General features: G+C 47.2%; 1 protein-coding gene across 2 annotated transcripts in view; it reads right to left on the minus strand.

Moving 5' to 3' along the window:
* The window catches only part of CWF19L2 (CWF19 like cell cycle control factor 2), a 370,293-nt gene that overhangs the window by 126,101 nt on the left and 220,246 nt on the right, over positions 1-23,946 (minus strand). For both annotated transcript variants that reach the window (XM_063951573.1, XM_063951572.1), the window contains one exon: positions 16,907-17,044. In XM_063951573.1, coding sequence (XP_063807643.1) covers positions 16,907-17,044 — 138 coding nt within the window. The remainder of the gene's footprint in view (positions 1-16,906; positions 17,045-23,946) is intronic.

Below are 23,946 nucleotides of genomic sequence, written 5' to 3' on the forward strand. Positions count from 1 at the left end.
AGAAATGCAGGAATCGACCGAGTTGAAATTTCTTCGTGGGGCCTTCCTGGCCTCACACCATGCAACATATTTTCGCCACATGTGGTGATAATGTTGTGCGGTCACCTCCTTTCTGGCTTTAACCAGGGTAGGAATGACCTCTTCCTGAATGCCTTTTCCCTTAGGATCCGGCGTTCCACCGCCATGCCGTCAAACGCAGCTGCGGTAAGTCTTGGAACAGACATGGTACTTGCTGAAACAAGTCCCTTCTTAGCGGCAGAGGCCATAAGTCCTCTGTGAGCATCTCTTGAAGTTCCGGGTACCAAGTCCTTCTTGGCCAATCCGGAGCCATGAGTATAGTTCTTACTCCTCTACGTCTTATAATTCTCAGTACCTTAGGTATGAAAAGCAGAGGATGGAACACATACACCGACTGGTACACCCACGGTGTTACCAGAACGTCCACAGCTATTGCCTGAGGGTCTCTTAATCTGGCGCAATACCTGTCCCGTTTTTTGTTCAGACGGGACGCCATCATGTCCACCTTTGGTAATTCCCAACGGTTTACAATTATGTGGAAAACTTCCCCATGAAGTTCCCACTCTGCCGGGTGGAGGTCGTGCCTACTGAGGAAGTCTGCTTCCCAGTTTCCATTCCCGGAATGAAACACTGCTGACAGTGCTATCACATGATTTTCCGCCCAGCGAAAAGTCCTTGCAGTTTTTGCCACTGCCCTCCTGCTTCTTGTGCCGCCCTGTCTATTTACGTGGGCGACTGCCGTGATGTTTTATCCCACTGGATCAATACCGGCTGACCTTGAAGCAGAGGTCTTGCTAAGCTTAGAGCATTATAAATTTACCCTTAGCTATATTTATGTGGAGAAAAATCTCCAGACTTGATCACACTCCCTGGAAATTTTTTCCTTGTGTGACTGCTCCCCAGCCTCTCGGGCTGGCCTCCGTGGTCACCAACATCCAAAACTGAATGCCGAATCTGCTGCCCTCTAGAAGATGAGCACTCTGTAACCACCACAGGAGAGACACCCTTGTCCTTGGATATAGGGTTATCCGCTGATGCATCTGAAGATGCGATCCGGACCATTTGTCCAGCAGATCCCACTGAAAAGTTCTTGCATGAAATCTGCCGACTGGAATTGCTTCGAAGGAAGTCACCATTTTTTTTTACCATGGCCCTTGTGCAATGATGCACTGATTTTAGGAGGTTCCTGACTAGCTCGGATAACTCCCTGGCTTTCTCTTCCGGGAGAAACACCTTTTTCTGGACTGTGTCCAGAATCATCCCTAAGCACAGGAGACTTGTTGTCGGGATCAGCTGCGATTTTGGAATATTTAGAATCCACCCCTGCTGTTGTAACAGTATCCGAGATAGAGCTACTCCGACCTCCAACTGTTCCCTGGACTTTGCCCTTATCAGGAGATCGTCCAAGTAAGGGATAATTAAGACGCCTTTTCTTCGAAGAAGAACCATCATTTCGGCCATTACCTTGGTAAAGACCCGGGGTGCCGTAGACAATCCAAACGGCAGCGTCTGAAACTGATAGTGACAGTTCTGTACCACGAACCTGAGGTACCCTTAGTGATAAGGGCAAATTTGGGACATGGAGGTAAGCATCCCTGATGTCTCGGGACACCAGATAGTCCCCTTCTTCCCGGTTCGTTATCACTGCTCTGAGTGACTCCATCTTGATTTGAACCTTTGTAAGTGTTCAAATTTTTTTAGATTTAGAATAGGTCTCACCTAGCCTTCTGGCTTCAGTACCACAATATAGTGTGGAATAATACCCCCTTTTCTTGTTGTAGGAGGGGTAATTTAATTATCACCTGCTGGGAATACAGCTCGTGAATTTTTTCCCATACTGCCTCCTTGTCGGAGGGAGACCTTGGTAAAGCAGACTTCAGGAGCCTGCGCAGGGGAAACGTCTCGACATTCCAAACTGTACCCCTGGGATACTACTTGTAGGATCCAGGGGTCCTGTATGGTCTCAGCGTCATGCTGAGAGCTTGTCAGAAGCGGTGGAACGCTTCTGTTCCTGGGAATGGGCTGCCTGCTGCAGTCTTCTTCCCTTTCCTCTATCCCTGGGCAGATATGACTCTTATAGGGACGAAAGGACTGAAGCTGAAAAGACGGTGTCTTTTTCTGCAGAGATGTGACTTAGGGTAAAAACGGTGGATTTTCCAGCAGTTGCCGTGGCCACCAGGTCCGATGGACCGACCCCAAATAACTCCTCTTCCTTTATACGGCAATACACCTTTGTGCCGTTTGGAATCTGCATCACCTGACCACTGTCGTGTCCATAAACATCTTCTGGCAGATATGGACATCGCACTTACTCTTGATGCCAGAGTGCAAATATCCCTCTGTGCATCTCGCATATATAGAAATACATCCTTTAAATGCTCTATAGTCAATAAAATACTGTCCCTGTCAAGGGTATCAATATTTTTAGTCAGGGAATCCGACCAAGCCACCCCAGCTCTGCACATCCAGGCTGAGGCGATCGCTGGTCGCAGTATAACACCAGTATGTGTGTATATACTTTTTATGATATTTTTCCAGCCTCCTGTCAGCTGGCTCCTTGAGGACGGCCCTATCTATAGACGGTACCGCCACTTGTTCTGATAAGCGTGTGAGCGCCTTATCCACCCTAAGGGGTGTTTCCCAACGCGCCCTAAGTTCTGGCGGGAAAGGGTATACCGCCCATATTTTCTATCGGGGGGAACCCACGCATCATCACACACTTCATTTAATTTATCTGATTCAGGAAAAACTACGGTAGTTTTTTCACATCCCACATAATACCCTCTTTTGTGGTACTTGTAGTATCAGAAATATGTAACACCTCCTTCATTGCCCTTAACGTGTGGCCCTAATAAGGAATACGTTTGTTTATTCACCGTCGACACTGGATTCAGTGTCCCTGTCTGTGTCTGTGTCGACCGACTAAAGTAAACGGGCGTTTTAAAACCCCTGACGGTGTTTTTGAGACGTCTGGACCGGTACTAATTGTTTGTCGGCCGTCTCATGTCGTCAACCGACCTTGGCGCGTGTTGACATTATCACGTAATTCCCTAAATAAGCCATCCATTCCGGTGTCGACTCCCTAGAGAGTGACATCACCATTACAGGCAATTGCTCCGCCTCCTCACCAACATCGTCCTCATACATGTCGACACACACGTACCGACACACAGCACACACACAGGGAATGCTCTGATAGAGGACAGGACCTACTAGCCCTTTGGAGAGACAGAGGGAGAGTTTGCCAGCACACACCAAAAACGCTATAATTATATAGGGACAACCTTATATAAGTGTTTTCCCTTATAGCATCTTTTTTATATATTTCTAACGCCAAATTAGTGCCCCCCCTCTCTGTTTTAACCCTGTTTCTGTAGTGCAGTGCAGGGGAGAGCCTGGGAGCCTTCCCTCCAGCCTTTCTGTGAGGGAAAATGGCGCTGTGTGCTGAGGAGATAGGCCCCGCCCCTTTTTCGGCGGCCTCGTCTCCCGCTCTTAACGGATTCTGGCAGGGGTTAAATATCTCCATATAGCCCCCGGAGGCTATATGTGAGGTATTTTTAGCCAAAAAAGGTTTTCATTTGCCTCCCAGGGCGCCCCCCTCCCAGCGCCCTGCACCCTCAGTGACTGCCGTGTGAAGTGTGCTGAGAGGAAAATGGCGCACAGCTGCAGTGCTGTGCGCTACCTTAAGAAGACTGAGGAGTCTTCTGCCGCCGATTCTGGACCTCTTCTCGTTTCAGCATCTGCAAGGGGGCCGGCGGCGAGGCTCCGGTGACCATCCAGGCTGTACCTGTGATCGTCCCTCTGGAGCTAATGTCCAGTAGCCAAGAAGCCAATCCATCCTGCACGCAGGTGAGTTCACTTCTTCTCCCCTAAGTCCCTCGTTGCAGTGATCCTGTTGCCAGCAGGACTCACTGTAAAATAAAAAACCTAAGCTAAACTTTTCTAAGCAGCTCTTTAGGAGAGCCACCTAGATTGCACCCTTCTCGGCCGGGCACAAAAATCTAACTGAGGCTTGGAGGAGGGTCATAGGGGGAGTAGCCAGTGCACACCACCTGATCCTAAAGCTTTACTTTTTGTGCCCTGTCTCCTGCGGAGCCGCTATTCCCCTTGGTCCTTTCAGGAACCCCAGCATCCACTAGGACGATAGAGAAAATAATAATAATAATTTTATTTATATAGCGCTCTTTCTCCAACAGGACTCAAAGTGCTTTACAGATATCAAAAACAATGCACATGATACAGAGGATTTGAGTAATACAACAATAGATAAGCCACACAGACATAAAAGAAAACCTTAAGCACACAGTAAACATAATACATGACAGGTGCAGGCATTTTGGGTAATAACTTCCAAGGGTTGTGTATTCCACCCTCACAGGGTACCAGGTTCGGCAGCCATCTTGGGCGCTCAGCGTAGTATTACCCAAGGTGGAATAGTCCACCCCTAGAAGAGATGACACAAAATGGGGGTGATTTCAGAGTCCTACAGATCAGAGTAGGGTTCCATCAAAACCATCAAGCCTATGTATTTTTCATCCCATCCACAAGTGTACCATATGGGGCAGCCATGTTGGGCGCACTTTGAAGGTTACACTGTGGGAGGTGAGCCATACAAGGGCCAGGTTCATATATGGGAAAACTGATGCTTATGTAGTAGTATGATGTACCCTGCATGTAGGGCACAATGGAAAGGTGTGCAATCAGTGGAGGTAAACATTACAGGAATAACACATAGTGTGGTGGAAGCGAGCATGGGAGAGAAAAAAAAAAAACCCTGCATAATCCCTCAACAGATTGAAGAATCTGGTCGGCATATCGGCACTTTCAGCAGGGTCGGGGGAATTGCCTCAGATGTATGGGGTCCTTAAGGTGCCCACTTTGCGCGTCTTTAGATGCTGTAAGGTTTTTCATAGACGTCTTAGAGCTGAATAAATATACTGCCAGAGAACCTACAGGTTGGATAACAATGATTAGGACTGAGCCTCTGTATGATTGCTCGGATATTGCTCTGCACAGTAATATGGCTGGAAACGTTCTACATATTTCAAGTCCCGAAGGGGCTGATGATTAAATGATTAGGTGCAGACAATAGCTTGCTCTCTACCTACAGAAGCTTACAAAAATTACAATAACTTTCTTAATTCTATCTTAATTGTCAGCTTACCTCATAACTCCGTTAAGCCTACGGTGTTCATTCCACATTAAAATTAAATCTGAACAAAACAGAAGGCATATGTAGAGGCTTTCATTTGCAAACTACGGTTAAAATGATTAACCTTGTACAGATGTGTCCTCATACATCTAGCCTCAATACGCCACATAGCGAGAGATGCCTGGTGTGAGTGAGCCATCAGTTCCCGGACGTATCTTTTAGCCCGAATATGCGTCTAAATTTGCATCGCTATGCGAATAAGACACACAAGCAGACTCTGCTGATTAAAATATGTGGCATGCCTATATCAGTGTGCGCCTGCGACTGTATGTGCATATGTAATGCTACAGATGTGTCCACTAATATCTAGCCTCTCTGCAGGTTAAAAAGCCCTTCTAGTCATGCCATGCGGTGGTGTGACCCGGTAGTGCCGAGCATATTTTTGTGCAATTTTTTTTATTAAAATGTGTCTTGTTTGCAAAACGATGTGAATAGAACGCACAAGCAGCTTATGCTGATAAGAATGTGCGACCTGCCTGTATTGTGTGTGCAACTGCAGCTGTATCTGCATACAAAATGCTGCACTACAGTGTTGTCATAGAAAGCACTGTAATGTACCATTTCCTATGCAGATACAGGTACGGTCGCACGCAGAATATAGGCATGCTGCATATCATTTTAGTCCACAGAGTCTGCTTGTGCCTCCTGTTCACACAGCGATGTGAATAAGACACAAGTTTGGCACATAAAGGCACCCGACACTAACAGAGTTGTACGGGACCTGTCAGCTCACTCCCACCAGGCATCTCCCACTGTGTGGTGTATTGAGGCAAGATGTTGGAAGACACATCTGTACGTTACAGTGGTTGTTTTTCAGGGGGAAAAAAATGCACAAAAAGACGCCCGGCATTAGTAAACGCACTCACAGATAGGCTCGACTAGAAGGACTATTAACAAGACTGCAGCAAGGATGTAGGAGGACAGATCTGTATACCTTATCCAAAATATATAAAAAATAAGCTAGTATATTGGACCAGTCATTCGAAGGATCACTAGTTATTATGCAGCTACTTTTTCTTCTTCCTCTACCCCCACCCTTATATACTACATACCCTTTAATGTGTGTCTCTTCCCTCATACTGTATACTACGTACCCTCTAATGTGTGTGTGCACGCCCTTACATACTATGTACTCTCTAATGTGCGTGTCAGCCCTTATATACAATGTACTCTCTAATGTGTGTCTGTGCCCTTATATACAATGTACTCTCTAATGTTTGTGTGTACCCACCTGACATAAAAGGGCTCTAGGGTAAATTTGTAGAGAGGCACAACTTTATCCCGGATACAAAAATATTTCAAAGGCTTTTACTCTCCCTCTGAGCAGGGTCGTAACTAGGTGTGTGCGGAGTAGGGAGCGTTGCAGGGTAGGGGGCGTTGTTGGCAGCACTTGTCAATGATCTGTTTTATTTACTTTCACTTGCAGCATTCCCCCTCCTTGAATACCTACAGCATTCATGGACTTGACTTGAGAGCTATTTGTTGTTCAGTTGCACTGTACTTTATTACATTTTGGGATGCTGATGTGCCCGGGATTCGAACCCATTGCCTATGACATTGCAGTCGGACACACTATTCACTGAGCTATCTGCCCTTACATAAAAAGCTAGAGAATTCCAAGCTGGAGAGTTCTAACCATTTGAAGCTTACCTTGTACTTTGGGAAGGGGTGATCAGCGTTATGGCTGAGCAGATCTATGTAGTGTGTGGATAAAATGGATTGGATGTGGCTACACACTGCATGGATCTGCTCAATTATGGTACTGGTTATTTTTTTTATGGGGTACAGGACGCTCAATAAGCTAGAAATCTCATAGTTTTATGCAGGACCAAGTGACTTGGTGGTTGGGGTGTTTGGCTGGGATGCAGCAGGTTGTAGTTTGAGTCCTGGGTGTGGCAGTATATTGAAAACAGGATTTTAATTATCTACTGGTAAATCCTTTTCTCGTAGTCCATAAGGGATATTGGGGGAATCTAGTACGATGGGGTATAGACGGGGTGCAAAGGAGCCGGTGCACTTTAAATTTCTTCAACTGGGTGTGCTGACTCCTTCCCTCTATGCTCCCTCCCACAGGCAGTTATAGGTAAAAACGTGACTGAAGGAGAAAGGACATATATTAAAGAAGGAAATATGATAACAAAGAATGGTGAGATTTACCAACCAGCAGACCACTACCATATAACAACCAGCAACGGCTGGAAACAACAACAGCAAACAGCTGAACAGGTAACCACACAACAAGAACCTGCAGAAAAGTCAACGCACTGAGGCGGGCGCCCAATATCCCTTATGGACTACGAGAAAAGGATTTACGGGTAGGTAAGTAAAAACCTATTATCTCTAGCATCCATCAGGGATATTGGGGGAATCTAGTACGATGTGGACATCCCAAAGCTTCCAGAACGTGTGGGAACGTGCGGAGACTGCTGCAGCACCGCCTGCCCAAACTGGGTATCCTCTTTGGCCAGGGTATCAAACTTGTAGAACTTCACAAAATAGTTATTTCCCGACCAAGCAGCAACTAGGCAAAGTTGCAAGGCTGAGACTTCATGGGCAGCCGCCCAGGAAGATCCCACTGATCTTCTAGAGTGTGCCTTAAGAAACTTAGGAACAGGTAAGGCTACCGACACATAGGCCTGTTGTATAGTAAGCCTAATCCAACGAGCAATGGACTGCTTTGAAGCAGGACAACCCTTTTTCTGTGCATCATAGAGCACGAACAAGGAATCTGTCTTTCTGATCCGAGCCGTTCTCTTGACAAAGATCTTCAAGGCTCGCATAACATCCAATGCCTCAGAAGGAGCAGAAGCGCCAGAACTGGACGGAATCATAAGAGGCTGATTCAAGTGAAACGCAGAGACAACCTTCGGAAGGAACCGTTGTTTAGTCCGGAGCTCCGCTCTGTCCTCGTAAAAGACCAAGTATGGACTTTTACACGACAAGGCCCCAAATTCTGAGACACGTCGAGCAGAAGCCAGGGCCAGTAACATCACAGTTGTCCACGTGAGGTACTTGTCTTCTACAGTCATCAGAGGTTCAAACCAGGAAGACTGTAGAAATTCCAACACCACATTCAGATCCCAGGGTGCAATAGGCGGCACAAAAGGAGGTTGTATGTGGAGTACCCCCAGGGTGCAGTAGGCGGCACAAAAGGAGGTTGTATGTGGCACAAAAGGAGGTTTTATGTGGAGTACCCCTTGCAAGAAAGTCAACTTCTGGTAACACTGCCAGTTTCTTCTGGAAGAAAATGGAGAAATCCGAACCTTAATGGAACCCAGACGTAAGCCCTTATCCACACCAGCCTGCAGGAAACGTAAGAAACGTCCCAAGTGAAACTCAGCAGGCGAATTCGAGCGTTCCTCGCACCAAGAGACATATCTCCTCCAGATATGATAGTGTTTTGACGTCACAGGTTTCCTGGCCTGAACCATGGTAGCAATAACCTTTTTGGAAAGGCCCTTGTGAGCTGGGATGTTCAGCTCAACCTCCATGCCGTCAAACGAAGTCGCTGTAAGTCCGGGTAGACGAACGGTCTTAGTGGTAGATGCCAAGTGTCTTCGACGGACATTCCCAGAAGATCCGTGTACCACGCCCTCCGAGGCCAATCCGGGGCAATCAGAATTGCCTTGACTCTTTGATTCCTGATTCGCTTTAGTACCCATGGGAGCAATGGAATTGGAGGAAACAGGTAGACCAGCCGGTAAGGCCAAGTCGACGCCAGTGAATCCACTGCCCTCGCCAGAGGGTCCCTAGTCCGAGAGCAATACCAGTGAAGCCGCTTGTTGAGACGAGAAGCCATCATGTCTATCTGTGGGCAGCCCCACCGGTGGATGATCTGCTGGAACACCTGCTGGTGGAGACCCCACTACCCCGGGTGGAGATCTTGACGACTCAGGAAGTCCACTTCCCAGTTGTCCACACCTGGAATGAAGATTGCTGGCATTGCTCTTGCATTTCTTTCTGCCCAGAGGAGTATCCTTGAAACCTCTCGCATGCAGGCTCTGCTTTTTGTCCCTCCTTGTCGATGGATGTACGCCACTGCTGTGGCGTTGTCCAACTGTACCTGGATCACGTGATCCTTGAGCAGAGGAGAAGCCTGAAGCAGAGCATTGTAGATCACCTGAAGTTCCAGAATGTTGATCGGAAGGAGGCTTTCGTGGGCTGAAAAACCTGCCCTGGAACTGCGCCCCTTGGGTGACAGCTCCCCATCCTCATAGATGCGCATCTGTCGTGAGAGGGTCCAATCCTGAATTCCGAAACTGCGGCCCTCCAGTAGATTGGAGGACTGCAGCCACCACAGGAGGGAAATTCTGGCCTGAGGCAACAGCTGTATCATCCGGTTCATCTAAAGATGTGATCCGGACCATTTGCTCAGGAGATCCAGCTGAAAAGTTCTGGCATGGAACCTCCCATATTGGATTGCCTCGTACGAGGCGACCATCTTTCTCAACAATCTTATGCAAAGATGTATGGACACACGAGTAGGACGGAGCACCATGCGGACCATCTCCTGAAGTGTTCTCGCCTTGTCCTCTGGTAAGAACACCTTCTGGTCCACAGTATTCAATCACATCCCCCGGAGCAGGAGACGCTGAGTCGGCTCCAGGTGGGACTTCTCTAAGTTGAGGATCCACCCATGGTGTGACAGAAGTTGGATAGTGCGGTCGATACAGAGCAATAAAAGCTCCCTGGATCTTGCTTTGATTAGAAGATCGTCCAGGTAAGGGACAACATTGACCCCTTGGACTCGGAGTTGGAACATCATCTCCGCCATCACCTTCGTGAATACCCTCTGGGCAGGCCGAAAGGCAGTGCCTGGAATTGGAAATGATCATCAAGCAGGGCAAATCGTAGGTACTCCTGATGAGGCAGCCTAATCGTAATAGGAGGTAGGCGTCATTGATATCCAAGGAGACCATGAATTCCAGCTCCTTCAGACCTGCAATCACAGCTAGCAGGGATTCCATCGTGATCTTAAACACCATCAAATAAGGATTCAAGGATTTTAGATTTAAAATGGGTCTTACTGAACCGTCCGGTTTCGACACCACAAATAGGTTGGAGTAAAACCCCATGCCGTGTTGCGGTATTGGTACTGGAACAACAACGTGAGACTGGACCAACGTTTGAATGGCCTGTTGCAACGTAACTTGCATATCCACCAAAGCTGGTAAGCTTGTTTTGAAAAATAGTTGGGGAGGAGTACTGTCGAACTCCAGCTTGTAGCCTTGAGAAAGCAGGAGGTCTCCCAGATGTGGCTAAAGTGACGCTGTTGAGCCCCCACCTCGAGATCCCCTTGGGGTGGGTGGGCACAGTCATGCTGAGGCCTTAGTGGAAGCAGAACCGGTGGTCTGTTCCTGAGACCCGGTGCTTGCAGGCTTTCAGGACTTACCCCTAGTGCCTCTAGTCGCATTTGGAGGCACTTCTGGCCTTAGATCGAAATCTGTGAGAACGAAAGGACTGGACAGACAGCAGCAGCAGGTAGGAACGTCTCACCGACGGGGCCTAGAGGAGAGAAACGTGGATTTCCCAGCCGTAACTTTGGAAATACAAGTATCCAATACAACCCCAAAGAGCCATTTCTCAGAAAAGGGGAGGGATTCCACACTACGTTTGGATTCTGCGTCTGCAATCCACTGACGCAGCAACAAGGCCCTGTGCACTGACACTGCCATGGCAGAAGTCCTAGCATTAATGTTCCCAATCTCCTTGAGCGAATCACAGAAGACACGTGTAGTGTCCTGAATGTGGTTTAGGAGGGTTACCATAGTGACCAAGTGCATATCTCCTGAGAGGCCCCCCTGAGTTTGAGTGACCCAGGAATGAATGGCATGGGTCATCCAGCAACCCGCAATGACCGGCCTTTGTGATATACAGTACCCGCTGCTGTGTATATAGACTTGAGTGTAGTCTCTATCTTTCTATCCATGGGATCCTTCATGGCAAAGGCAGCACCGCCTTTTTAGACAGGCGAGAGACTGATACATCCAGCCCCGGGGGTTCCTCACAAAATTTTCTACCTTCAGGAACAAACGGGAAAGTGCGCAAAAACTTTTTGGACACTTGGAATTTTTTTGTCTGGATTTTTCTAGGCCTGTTTGAATAGGTAATCTAACTCTGTAGTCAGGGAAAGTGACATTAGGCTTGTATTGTATAAACAAAAATGACTGCTGTGACGTAGCGTCCTCTAGAGGGAGCTTTAACACGTCCCGTATAGCCAGAATGATGGGTTCAATACCCTGAGCAGAAACAGGATCTCCACTAATGGGATCCAGGTAATCCCCATCCTCCTGTATATCATCATCTGTATCAGAGAGTAGAGCAGGTAATCCACGTTTCTGTGGACCTGCATGAGAGAGGGGGGCTGTGCATCTGCCCTAGCAGCTAAATCTGCAACAGCTTGTTGTAGTAGCTGAGTCTTCTGCACATTAGCAGTGAGCTGGGATGACATATCTGACATCATAGTTTTAAGAGACCCTAAACAGTGGGGCTCTGGACCCTCTCCCCCAGCCCCTTCACTGATTTGTGAAGACTGACTGCATTGTTCACATGAAACAGTGTCAGTAGATAATGGAGAAAATCTGGTGTGACATACACTGCACAGTTTGTGTTTACCCATGTTTCACAGGAAGCACAACATACACATACACACAGACAGTGATATTGCAAGCCTGCCCTACTGTATGTGAGAGGAGACACAGAGAGAAAGAAGGACACCAGCACACCCTGAGCTGCACAGCCCCCGTGAGGCTGTCAGCTCTATATGTTACAGTAAACACTAACAATTTCTGTCCTAAATAGGATCCAGATAGTGTACACAAGCGGCTCTCCCCATTTGCTACACCCTGTACCAGATAGCCAGCGTGGCTGAGGAATCAGGAAGCGCTGTGTGTGCTGTCTGTGGCTGCAGTAAGCAGAGGAAGGCTCCAAAATGCCTCAGGTCCCGCTCTGATGTAGCTCCGCCCCCTCCAATGGCGCCGGAGTTACACTAATATATTATACTGGTAAAGTCTCTTTTTAGCTCAAAACATCACAAGTGCTAGTCAAGCGTTTTTGTGCCAGTTCCACACGGGAGATCTTAGCGGGACTCACCCGGGAGGGTCCCGTACGCCATGTCCGTGGTCAGCAGCACTTTGAACCGGGGGACTTCCCTAGCGGGGCCCCCGGTGTGTACTCACCACCGATGTCACCTTCAGGCAGCGTTAGGGGTGTGCGGCGTGCTGCGGCTGTGACAGCCAAGGCGCAGTGCCCCGCTGAACAATAACCCCTCAGGACGGTGGTCCTGCAGCGGGGAAGTGGCCCCAATTCTCTTTCTGGCACAGAGCACCAAAAAGCCTAGTTACAGCTCTCCCTCTTAGTGCTGTTCAAAGCATATGGCACCACCAGCACCTTGCCTAGATCGGGCTGTCCCTCCAACTGGATGACAGAGCCAGGAGGATATTCAGCATTTAAACTACCAAGAAGCTAATGGCAACTTTGAAGGACTTGCATATCTGACAACTATCTCACAAGCTTTGAACAAAGCTGGCCTACATGGCAGGGTGGCAAGGAGAAGACTCTTCTGGGACAGTGCAATACTCAGTCGCGTTAGCGCTTTACAAATAAAACCCTTGGTGACTAATTAAGCATGGATTGTAGATGTACGAAAAATCGCACTTCTACAATCCATTACACTGACATGTGGGGGGGACGGGGGGACGGGACACAGCCAGCACAGGGCAAGTCGGCCCCGGATATCGGGCTCTGCCCCCACTTCCCCCCGCAAACATGCGAAAGGATTGCAAAGCGGCGACGCTTTCGCATGCTTACGGTTTCCCTCTGCCAACGCAGCCTAGCTGCTAATGTAGAAGGCAATCTGCCATCTTTTGGGTCGCAGCGGCTGCGTGTGACTTCACGCAGACGCCACAGCCCGCCCCACAAACGGTCTAGACATTCCTGCGTTGTCCAGACTGTGCCCCCCCTAACGCCCCTTCCTGCCCTCAAACGCCTCTGCCTGTCAATCAGGCAAAGGCGTTCGCACAAGTGAGATGCCGTCTCAGCTCACTCTGTGCGCACGCGCAGTGCGGCTTCTGAGCGTGCACACACTACAAAGGGCTTCAGCATTCGGTCGCTGCCGCAGCAGCAGTCCATGGTGAATTAGGCCCTTGGAAAATACTGAAACCATGTGGTATGAGTTTATGTGGTCAGATGAGACCCAGCTAGAACTTTATGCACTGAACACCAAAACACGACACACAACCCAAAACACACCATACCTACTGTGAAGCAGGATCCTCTGATCAAACCGTCGGAGAAACGCATTAGAACTCTGTTATAACTGACATTTGGACCCCACTTTTTGTCACGGACTGTTCCATCTAATTATCCAAAAGCTACCTGGGATCACGGGAATAATTACTTGAGGTGCTCCGTTATTTGCCACTACTGCAGGATTCCAAGAAGCTGCATGTTATTGGGCTAAGTTAAAATCTATTACCCGCTCATCATAACCTTTACTGCACCTTGACAAGAAAGTCGCTGGAGAGTGGTCGAGCATATCATCAGACTGTTAATAAATAGAAAGCAGACGCTATGAATTATCCTGTGCTAAGGACAATTGATTTATTGTTTAAAAGGTCGGTGACAAGTATGTGGTAACAATCTATAAGTGTGAACATTTTAGAGATTTGTAAAAAAAACAAAAAAAAATTTTTTTATGTGAAAAGCTCAATTCAACTGAATGACTCTAATGCGCCTGGGTTGACTTTGTGTTGTTTTGTACTAGTAGAATTTGCATATTATAGCAGCTGTGTCTCCACAAACAGACGCTAGTCCAGATGCATCGGTGCTCGCCCATAGAGTGCACAGGCAAACACAGAGTGGGACTGCGGGCAGAGATATGCATGTGCACCGATCTGCTGAGAAATCTATTGGGCTCTTGGTGATACCACAGAGATCTTGGGAGTCTTTGTACTGCGCAAGCTCTGAAAATGCGTGTACACAACTACAGGTGACGCAGAGCTGTACAAAGCTGATTAGCATCACTACTTTCAGCTAAAGGACCATTAATGGACGACAACGTGGTGTTCACATGTAGGTTTACTGAGGGCACGTCAATGGGATTGTGGCTATGCAGAGTTGTATGTACACATAAATATGACTGTTTTCCGGTGGATCTCTTGCACAAAGGGATGACAATCACAGCTACAGTATAAGGGCAGTGCGTGCAACTCTGCATAGTGGAAAATATCTGCATTTAGCTCTGTGCGCGCAATGTGGGTGCAGCTCTTCTGTTCAACTCCACCATATCAATAGAGAACGGTCAATTCATACAATCACATTTTTTTTCTTTTTTTAGAAAAGTGTGAAAACAAATGTACCATGTGGAAAAGAAAATACACAACTGCCTTACACATAAATGCACTTTTTACTCCTAGCCTCTCAATATCATTGATATTTATCAAAGCATGGAGAGAGGTAAAGTAGAGATAAAGCACTAACCAATCAGGGGGAGATGTACTAAGCAGTGATAAGAGTAGAGAAGTGAGCCAGTGGAGAAGTTGCCCATGGCAGCCAATCAGCATTGAAGTAACATTTAGAATTTGCATACTATAAAGTTATACAGCACAGCTGATTGACTGCCATGGGAAACCTCTCCACTCTTTTCACTGCTTAGTACATCTCTCCCTAACTCCCATGTTACAGGTTGTGCTTTTAAAAATGACAGGAGCAGATTGGTTGGTACTTTATCTCTCTCTCTCTCTAAGCTTTGATAAATACACCCCTTAATGACAAAAGCGGAGTACAGATGGCGAAGATTTCGAACAACGTACTATGTAATGCCTGCTGTTGTCATTGGCAGTGAGCCAGACAAACCCTGACTTGTGTTAGACACGACAGTACTTTTATGTGGGGATTACGGATATTGCAGATCTTACTTCTCCTAAGAGAAAGATCTGCATATTATTTTGCTGTAAGCACTTTTCAGAAGTAGATTTTATGCGCACCATTTACATTTTATGATTGCAAATGGTTTCCAGATTACGGTCACAAATGTTTTATGCATGTGTCATATGGTATGTGACATGAGGTGGGCAAACAGCGGCTCCAATTTATTTGGACAATCTGATGATCTCCAGTCAGGTCACGAATGGAGCAGAGATTTAATTTAGTAAGAACCATGCACAAACCTCATGACACGTTCCAGTGGCAGTAGCGTAACGCATGACAACGTAGACATCTGTACTTAGTAATGATTTCACGCATTTGGCATCAGTCAGAAGAGATTAGCCAAACTGAGCCCTGACAGTAAGCAATAACGGCAGGGCTGCCGGATGATGAGACAGCTCAGTCTTCACAATCAGTTATGATATCTTGCTACATCTTTGTATAATGTAGGATATTAGGACGCTGCACCGATGTTATGAAAGTGACAAGTGTATTTGTGCTTCAGTCACCGCTTGCTTCATAGAAGCAGATACACAGGAAACTTTTACTTTCTAAAAGCAGTGCATACAGATCTGATTATATAACGGAAGTCTTGGGTACAATATGGACATATTGTGCAAACATGAGAAAGACCAGTGGCATTATACTCCACAAATATTGCTCTCACACGAGGATTTACACGCGGCGGCTGTGCAAAAATATGCAAAAGCCGCAGGAGGCGCCCTAAGTAAAAAGATGTTCACAGCCGGCTTCTGTGATCCGTTGGCTGCGTCCAAAGATACCACATCGCAACCTCTGCGTAAGGACATATGAGTAGGGTTGGAAATAAAAACAGGTTTAAAAAAACAAACAAAAAAACAAAAACAAAAAAAAAACACTTTTTTTTTAAACCAGGTTGTTTTTTTTTGCACTAATGTTTTATTGAAAAAATAAATAAATGTAATCATATATCAGAAACTTTGATCAACCATGTTTTAGTACTTTCTAACACTATGTTAATAGGCTTTTATTTTATTGACTTTACAGCTTTCAATAAAACCAATTTTCAACATCTTATTATTCTTATTATATCTGAATATATGTAGATAGACTAAACATACTGATACATACAAAGTACACTCAGAGATAAATGAAATTGAAAATAAGTTACTGTTAAGTTACTGTTAAGCATTAGTCCTACTTATACTTATTATAATTAAAGAAACCTCAATATTAATACAAAATGGAAAATGCAAAAGTACTTTTCAGAGGAAAACACACACACACACACACACACACACACACACACACACACACACACACACACACACACACACACACACACACACACACACACACAGGGAGAGTTAAGAATTAGCACTGGGTATCTCGGTGCGTCTTTTTCGCCCTCTCCCCTTCCCGTTACCTCCCACTCACCGTCTAGGAAAGCCTCTTACATTTCTGATACTTACATATCCACATTCGATCTGCGACTCTGTATGTACAAACCCGAGATGAATGTGCACACAAAGAAAACATTGCTTCACTGGGCCAGACACCGCCGCTGCATCCAACCAAGATTCAACCCCCAGTTCTCATGAGTATCCCAGTTATTAATCTTTAAGTGATGGGAGTCCGTCATAGAGCTCAGCAATCCTAACAGCAACCTACAGAATTCCATACCAACTATTTCTGCTAATCTCTCCATGTTACGGGCCTGGCTCCTGACACACAGATACATGACAGAACCTGAAGCATGCTGGACATTACCTTGGACATCATTCTCATATACAGTTTGTTTTGGTCTTCGGCTGTTCCCATCTTCTCCCTCTTAACAAGATCTTGAAGACTCTGGTTATCGTCATCATGGAAGTATCGGACCCTCTCCTTATCAATATGCGTCTCAGCCTGCAACACAAAGCAACATGCAGTACAACCTACAGTATATCACAGAATCATGACAACTTGCTGTTTAAGAACTATTTGTGGAGGCATTCATAAAATTAGATCACATATTATTTATTCAATCTTTGGGAGAGAGAGTCTTTTTCTGGTGCCATAGTTGTGTAAATATGATTTTAGCTTTATTACTGTACATACGACCAAATCAAAACAGGAAGCAGTTAGTTTTCCGGCGGCCAGGATACAGATGCCAGAATCCCGACAGCCAAGGGAAACCCGGTAGTTGGAATCCCCAAGGTGGAATAAATTAGTGTGGCGTGTGAAGCTCGCCACCGGGTCCGAAGCGTTGCGACCGCCGGGATCCCATACTGAATCCATGAAAAGAACTTATCCCGATTTTATCCAGTGATATGAAACATTTACAGGGATACTATATCTGTCTACTGTACGTTATTGAGTTTTCTCTAATCAAATAAAATGCTATGTAAAAAAAAAAAAGATTTACTCACCGGTAAATCTATTTCTCGTAGTCCGTAGTGGATGCTGGGGACTCAGTAAGGACCATGGGGAATAGACGGGCTCCGCAGGAGACTGGGCACTCTAAGAAAGATTTAGTACTACTGGTGTGCACTGGCTCCTCCCTCTATGCCCCTCCTCCAGACCTCAGTTAAGGAAACTGTGCCCGGAAGAGCGGACAGTACAAGGAAAGGATTTTGGAATCCAGGGTAAGACTCATACCAGCCACACCAATCACACCGTATAACTTGTGATAACATACCCAGCCAACAGTATGAACAACAACAGAGCATCAGACAAACCTGATGCAACCATAACTTAACCCTTATTTAAGCAATAACTATATACAAGTATTGCAGAAGAAGTCCGCACTTGGGACGGGCGCCCAGCATCCACTACGGACTACGAGAAATAGGTTTACCGGTGAGTAAAATCTTATTTTCTCTAACGTCCTAGTGGATGCTGGGGACTCCGTAAGGACCATGGGGATTATACCAAAGCTCCCAAACGGGCGGGAGAGTGCGGATGACTCTGCAGCACCGAATGAGCAAACACAAGGTCCTCCTCAGCCAGGGTATCAAACTTGTAGAACTTTGCAAAAGTGCTTGAACCCGACCAAGTAGCTGATCGGCAAAGCTGTAATGCCGAGACCCCTCGGGCAGCCGCCCAAGAAGAGCCCACCTTCCTTGTGGAATGGGCTTTTACTGATTTTGGAGGCGGCAAGCCAGCCGCAGAATGAGCCTGCTGAATCGTGTTACAGATCCAGCGAGCAATAGTTTGCTTTGAAGCAGGAGCACCCAGCTTGTTGGATGCATACAGGATAAACAGCGAGTCAGTTTTCCTGACTCCAGCCGTTCTGGCTACATAAATCTTCAAAGCCCTGACTACATCTAGTAACTTGGAATCCTCCAAGTCACGAGTAGCCGCAGGCACCACAATAGGTTGGTTCAAATGAAAAGATGACACCACCTTTGGCAGAAATTGCGGACGAGTCCGTAATTCTGCCCTGTCCATATGGAAAACCAGATAGGGGCTTTTACATGACAAAACCGCCAATTCTGACACACGCCTAGCCGAAGCTAAGGCCAATAGCATGACCACTGTCCACGTGATATATTTTAACTCTACGGTCTTAAGCGGCTCAAACCAGTGAGATTTCAGGAAACTCAACACCACGTTAAGATCCCAAGGTGCCACTGGTGGCACAAAAGGGGGCTGAATATGCAGCACTCCCTTTACAAACGTCTGAACTTCAGGTAGAGAAGCTAGTTTTTTATGAAAGAAAATGGATAGGGCCGAAATCTGGACCTTAATGGACCCCAATTCTAGGCCCAAAGTCACTCCCGACTGTAGGAAGTGAAGGAAACGGCCCAGCTGGAATTCCTCTGTAGAGGCATTCCTGGCCTCACACCCAGCAACATATTTTCGCCGTATACGGTGATAATGTTTAGCCGTCACGTCCTTCCTAGCCTTTATCAGCGTAGGAATAACCTCATCCGGAATCCCTTTTTTCTACTAGGATCCGGCGTTCAACCGCCATGCCGTCAAATGCAGCTGCGGTAAGTCTTGGAACATACAAGGTCCCTGCTGCAACAGATCCTGCCCTAGAGGTAGAGGCCATGGGTCCTCTGTGAGCATTTCTTGCAGCTCTGGATACCAAGTCCTTCTTGGCCAATCCGGAACAATGAGTATTGTTCTCACTCCTCTTTTCCTTATGATTCTCAGCACCTTGGGTAAGAGAGGAAGAGGAGGAAACACATAAACCGACTGGAACATCCACGGTGTCACCAGTGCGTCTACAGCTATCGCCTGAGAGTCTCTTGACCTGGCGCAATACCTCTGTAGCTTTTTGTTGAGGCGGGATGCCATCATGTCCACCTGTGGCAGTTCCCACCGACCTACAATCTGCGCGAAGACTTCTTGATGAAGTCCCCCCTCTCCCTGGTGGAGGTCGTGCCTGCTGAGGAAGTCTGCTTCCCAGTTGTCCACTCCCGGAATGAACACTGCTGACAGTGCTCGTACGTGATTCTCCGCCCATCGAAGAATTCTGGTGGCTTCCGCCATCGCCACCCTGCTTCTTGTGCCGCCCTGGCGGTTTACATGAGCCACCGCGGTGATGTTGTCTGACTGAATCAGCACCGGTTGGTTGCGAAGCAGGGGCTCCGCTTGACTTAGGGCGTTGTATATGGCCCTTAGTTCCAGGATATTGATGTGAAGGCAAGTCTCCTGACTTGACCACAGCCCTTGGAAACTTCTTCCCTGAGTGACTGCCCCCCACCCTCGGAGGCTTGCATCCGTGGTCACCAGGACCCAGTCCTGAATGCCGAACCTGCGGCCCTCGAGAAGGTGAGTACTCTGCAGCCACCACTGGAGAGACACCCTGGCCCCGGGGGATAGGGTGATTAACCGATGCATCTAAAGATGTGATCCGGACCACTTTGTCCAGTAAGTCCCATTAGAAGGTCCTCTCATGGAACCTGCCGAAAGGAATGGCCTCGTATGATGCCACCATCCTTCCCAGGACTCGAGTGCAGTGATGCACTGACACCTGTTTTGGTTTTAATAGATTCCTGACCAGTGTCACGAGCTCCTGAGCTCTCTCTATTGGGAGATAAACCCTTTTCTGGTCTGCGTCAAGGATCATGCCTAGGAGAGGCAGATGAGCTGTAGCAACCAACTGCGACTTTGGAATATATAGAATCCAGCCGTGTTGCCGTTACACTTCCAGAGAAAGTGATACGCTGTTCAGCCACTGCTCTCTTGATCTCGCTTTTATGAGGAGATTGTCCAAGTACGTGATAATAGTGACACCTTGCTTCCGCAGGAGCACCATAATTTCCGCCATTACCTTGGTGAATATTCTCGGGGCCGTGGAGAGACCAAACGGCAACGTCTGAAATTGGTAATGACAATCCCGTACCGCAATTCTGAGGTACGCCTGATGAGGTGGATAAATGGGGACATGAAGGTATGCCTCCTTTATGTCCCGAGTCACAATAAAATCTCCCCCTTTCAGGCTTGTAACGACCGCTCTTAGCGATTCCATCTTGAACTTGATCCTTTTCAGGTATATGTTCAGGGATTTTAAATTCAATATGGGCCTGACCGAATCGTCTGGTTTCGGGACTACCACATGGTCGAATAATAACCCCCTCCTTGTCGAAGGAGGGGAACCTTGACCACCACCTGTTGAAGCTACAATTTGTGAATTGCAGTTAACCCTGTTTCCCTCTCATGGGGGGAAGCCGGCAGGGCCGTCAGTGAGGAGGCATCTTCTCAAAGTCCAGCTTGTATCCCTGAGACACAATATCTATTGCCCAGGGATCTAACAGGGAGTGAACCCACTTGTTGCAGAACTTACGAAAGCGTGCCCCCACCGGGCCTAGCTCCGTCTGTGGAGCCCCAGAGACATGCGGTGGATTTTCATAGAGGCCGGGGAAGACTTCTGTTCCTGGGAACTAGCTGTGTTGTGCAGCTTCTTTCCTCTGGCCCCGCCTCTGGCAAGAAAGGACGCATCTCGGACTTTCTTGTTTCTTTGTTCGAAAAGCTGCATTTGATAATGACGTGCTTTCCTAGGCTGTGCAGGAATATAAGGCAAAATATCCGAATTACCAGCTATAGCCGTGGAGACCAGGTCCGAGAACCCTTCTCCACACAATCCTCAGCCTTCCATATGCCACTTAAGTTGGCATCATCTGTCCATTGCATATTCTACAGGACACGTCAAGCAAAAATCGACATAGCTTTGACTCTAGGACCCAGTATACTCATGTCTCTTTGGGCATGTTTGATTATATATATCTCTTAAGACAGCATCTTTAATATATATATACATATCTCTCTATATACATATATATATATATATACATACATACTAGGGTCTCAATTTCTGCTGATAAGGTACCTGTCCACGCCGCCCCAGCGCTATAAACCCATGCCGACACAATCGCCGGTCTGAGTAGTGTACCAAAATGTGCACGCTATCTGCAGGATCCCTGAGAATAGCTAGGGCTACCTTCTGGGCAAACGTGACACCCTAGGGGAAGATTCCCATCACATCCTGGCCCTAGTGGGGAAAGGATACTGCCTGAGAATTCTTTGTGGGAAGCTGCAGTCTCTTGTCTGGAGATTCCCGCTCTTTTTCCTCATGAGAGGAGGGAAATTTACCTCAGCTTTCTTCCCCTTAAACATGTGTACCCTTGTGTCAGGGACAAATGAGTCATCAGTGATATGCAAATCATCTTTTATTACAATAATCATATATTGAATACTTTTCTGCCATTTTGGCTGTAACTTTGCATTATCGTAGTCGACACTGGAGTCAAACTCCGTGTCGATATCAGAGTTTATTATTTTGGATAGTGAGCATTGTGAGACTCTGAAGGTCTCTGCGCCATAGGGACAGACATGGGTAGATTTCCTGTCTGTTCTCTAATCTTTTGTGCAATAAATTCACCTTAGCACTTACACATATCCAAACAGGTGTCGGCGTTGTCGACGGAGACACCCTCTCACACACATATTTGCTCTATCTCCTCCTTAGGGGAGCCTTTTACCTCAGACATGTCGACACACACGTACCGACACACCACACACACAGGGGATGCTCTATTTGAAGACAGTTCCCCCACAAAGCCCTTTGGAGAGACAGAGAGAGAGTATGCCAGCATACACCCCAGCGCTATATGACCCAGGAATCACACAGTAACTTAGTGTTAACCCAGTAGCTGCTGTATATATTGTTTTTACGCCAAATTTATGTGCCCCCCCTCTCTTTTTCACCCTCTTCTATCGTGCTTCTGCAGGGGAGAGCCTGGGGAGCTTCCTCTCAGCTGTGGAGAGAAAATGGCGCTGGTGAGTGCTGAGGAAGAAGCCCCGCCCCCTCAGCGGCGGGCTTCTGTCCTGCGATTTTGTGTAAAAATAATGGCGGGGGCTCATGCATATTACAGTGACCAGCTGTATATATGCTTATTTTTGCCAGGAGGTACTCAATTGCTGCCCAGGGCGCCCCCCCCTGCGCCCTGCACCCTACAGTGACCGGAGTGTGTGGGTTAGTGTGGGAGCAATGCAGCTGTGCGCTACCTCATATGAAGACAGGAGTCTTCTGCCGCCGATTTTGACGTGTTCTTGCTTCAACCCGCCGGCTTCTGTCTTCTGGCTCTGCGAGGGGGACGGCGGCTCGGCTCCGGGAACGGACGACCAAGGTTAAGTTTCTGTGTTCGATCCCTCTGGAGCTAATGGTGTCCAGTAGCCTAAGAAGCGCAACCTAGCCGCAGTTAGTAGGTTTGCTTCTCTCCCCTCAGTCCCACGTAGCAGAGAGTCTGTTGCCAGCAGAAGCTCTCTGAAAATAAAAAACCTAACTAAAATACTTTCTTATTAGCAAGCTCAGGAGAGCTCACTAAAATGCACCCAGCTCTTTCCGGGCACAGATTCTAACTGAGGTCTGGAGGAGGGGCATAGAGGGAGGAGCCAGTGCACACCAGTAGTACTAAATCTTTCTTAGAGTGCCCAGTCTCCTGCGGAGCCCGTCTATTCCCCATGGTCCTTACGGAGTCCCCAGCATCCACTAGGACGTTAGAGAAAAGTCCTATGTGGCTAAGAGACATTGGGGGGTCATTATGAGTTGATCGCTCGCTAGCAACTTTTTGCAGCGCTGCGGTCAAATTAAAACTCGCCAAAACTGCGCATGCACCGCAATGCGCAGGCGCGTCGTACGGGTACAAAGAGGATTGGTGCTGGGCGATGGATTTAACGAAGAATCCATTTGCACAGCCGATCGCAAGGAGACTGACAGAAAGAGGCACTTATGGGTGTTAACGGACAGTTTTTTGGGAGTGTTTGGGGAAAACGCAGGCGTGTCCAAGCGTTTGCAGGGCGGGTGTCTGACGTCAATTCCGGGACTAAAAAGACTGGAGTGATCGCAGCGGTTGAGTAAGTCCAGACCTACTCAGAAACTGCACAAACTGTTTTTGTATCGCTCGGCGTTCGCACACTTGCAAAGCGAAAATACACTCCCCCATAGGCGGCAAATATCTGATCGCAGCGCCGCAAAAAGTTGCTAGCGAGCAATCAACTCGGAATGACCGCCGTTGTGCCATCTGATCCATTCCCTGGTCACTTTCATTTCTGCTAAAAGATTTTGCCTGTTGAACTGGAAGCATTGCCCGTGTCATCAAAATAGGCAGCACTTGCCAGGTAGATCTAGACCCAATGTACGGAATTGGAAGTATTTAACTATAACTCACTACATGCGATTTGAAGGTGCGATAATCCAAAAATAATGGACATAGACTCTGCCGTTTACTGTATGTCTAAAACAGTTGTGTTGGATCTATAAAAGTTTCAGGAGTTTAATAGAACAGAAGATATCAGTTAGGATTGTTATCAGACCT

Source organism: Pseudophryne corroboree, chromosome 2, assembly GCF_028390025.1.
Source record: "Pseudophryne corroboree isolate aPseCor3 chromosome 2, aPseCor3.hap2, whole genome shotgun sequence".
Classification (NCBI taxonomy): Eukaryota; Metazoa; Chordata; class Amphibia; order Anura; family Myobatrachidae; genus Pseudophryne; species Pseudophryne corroboree.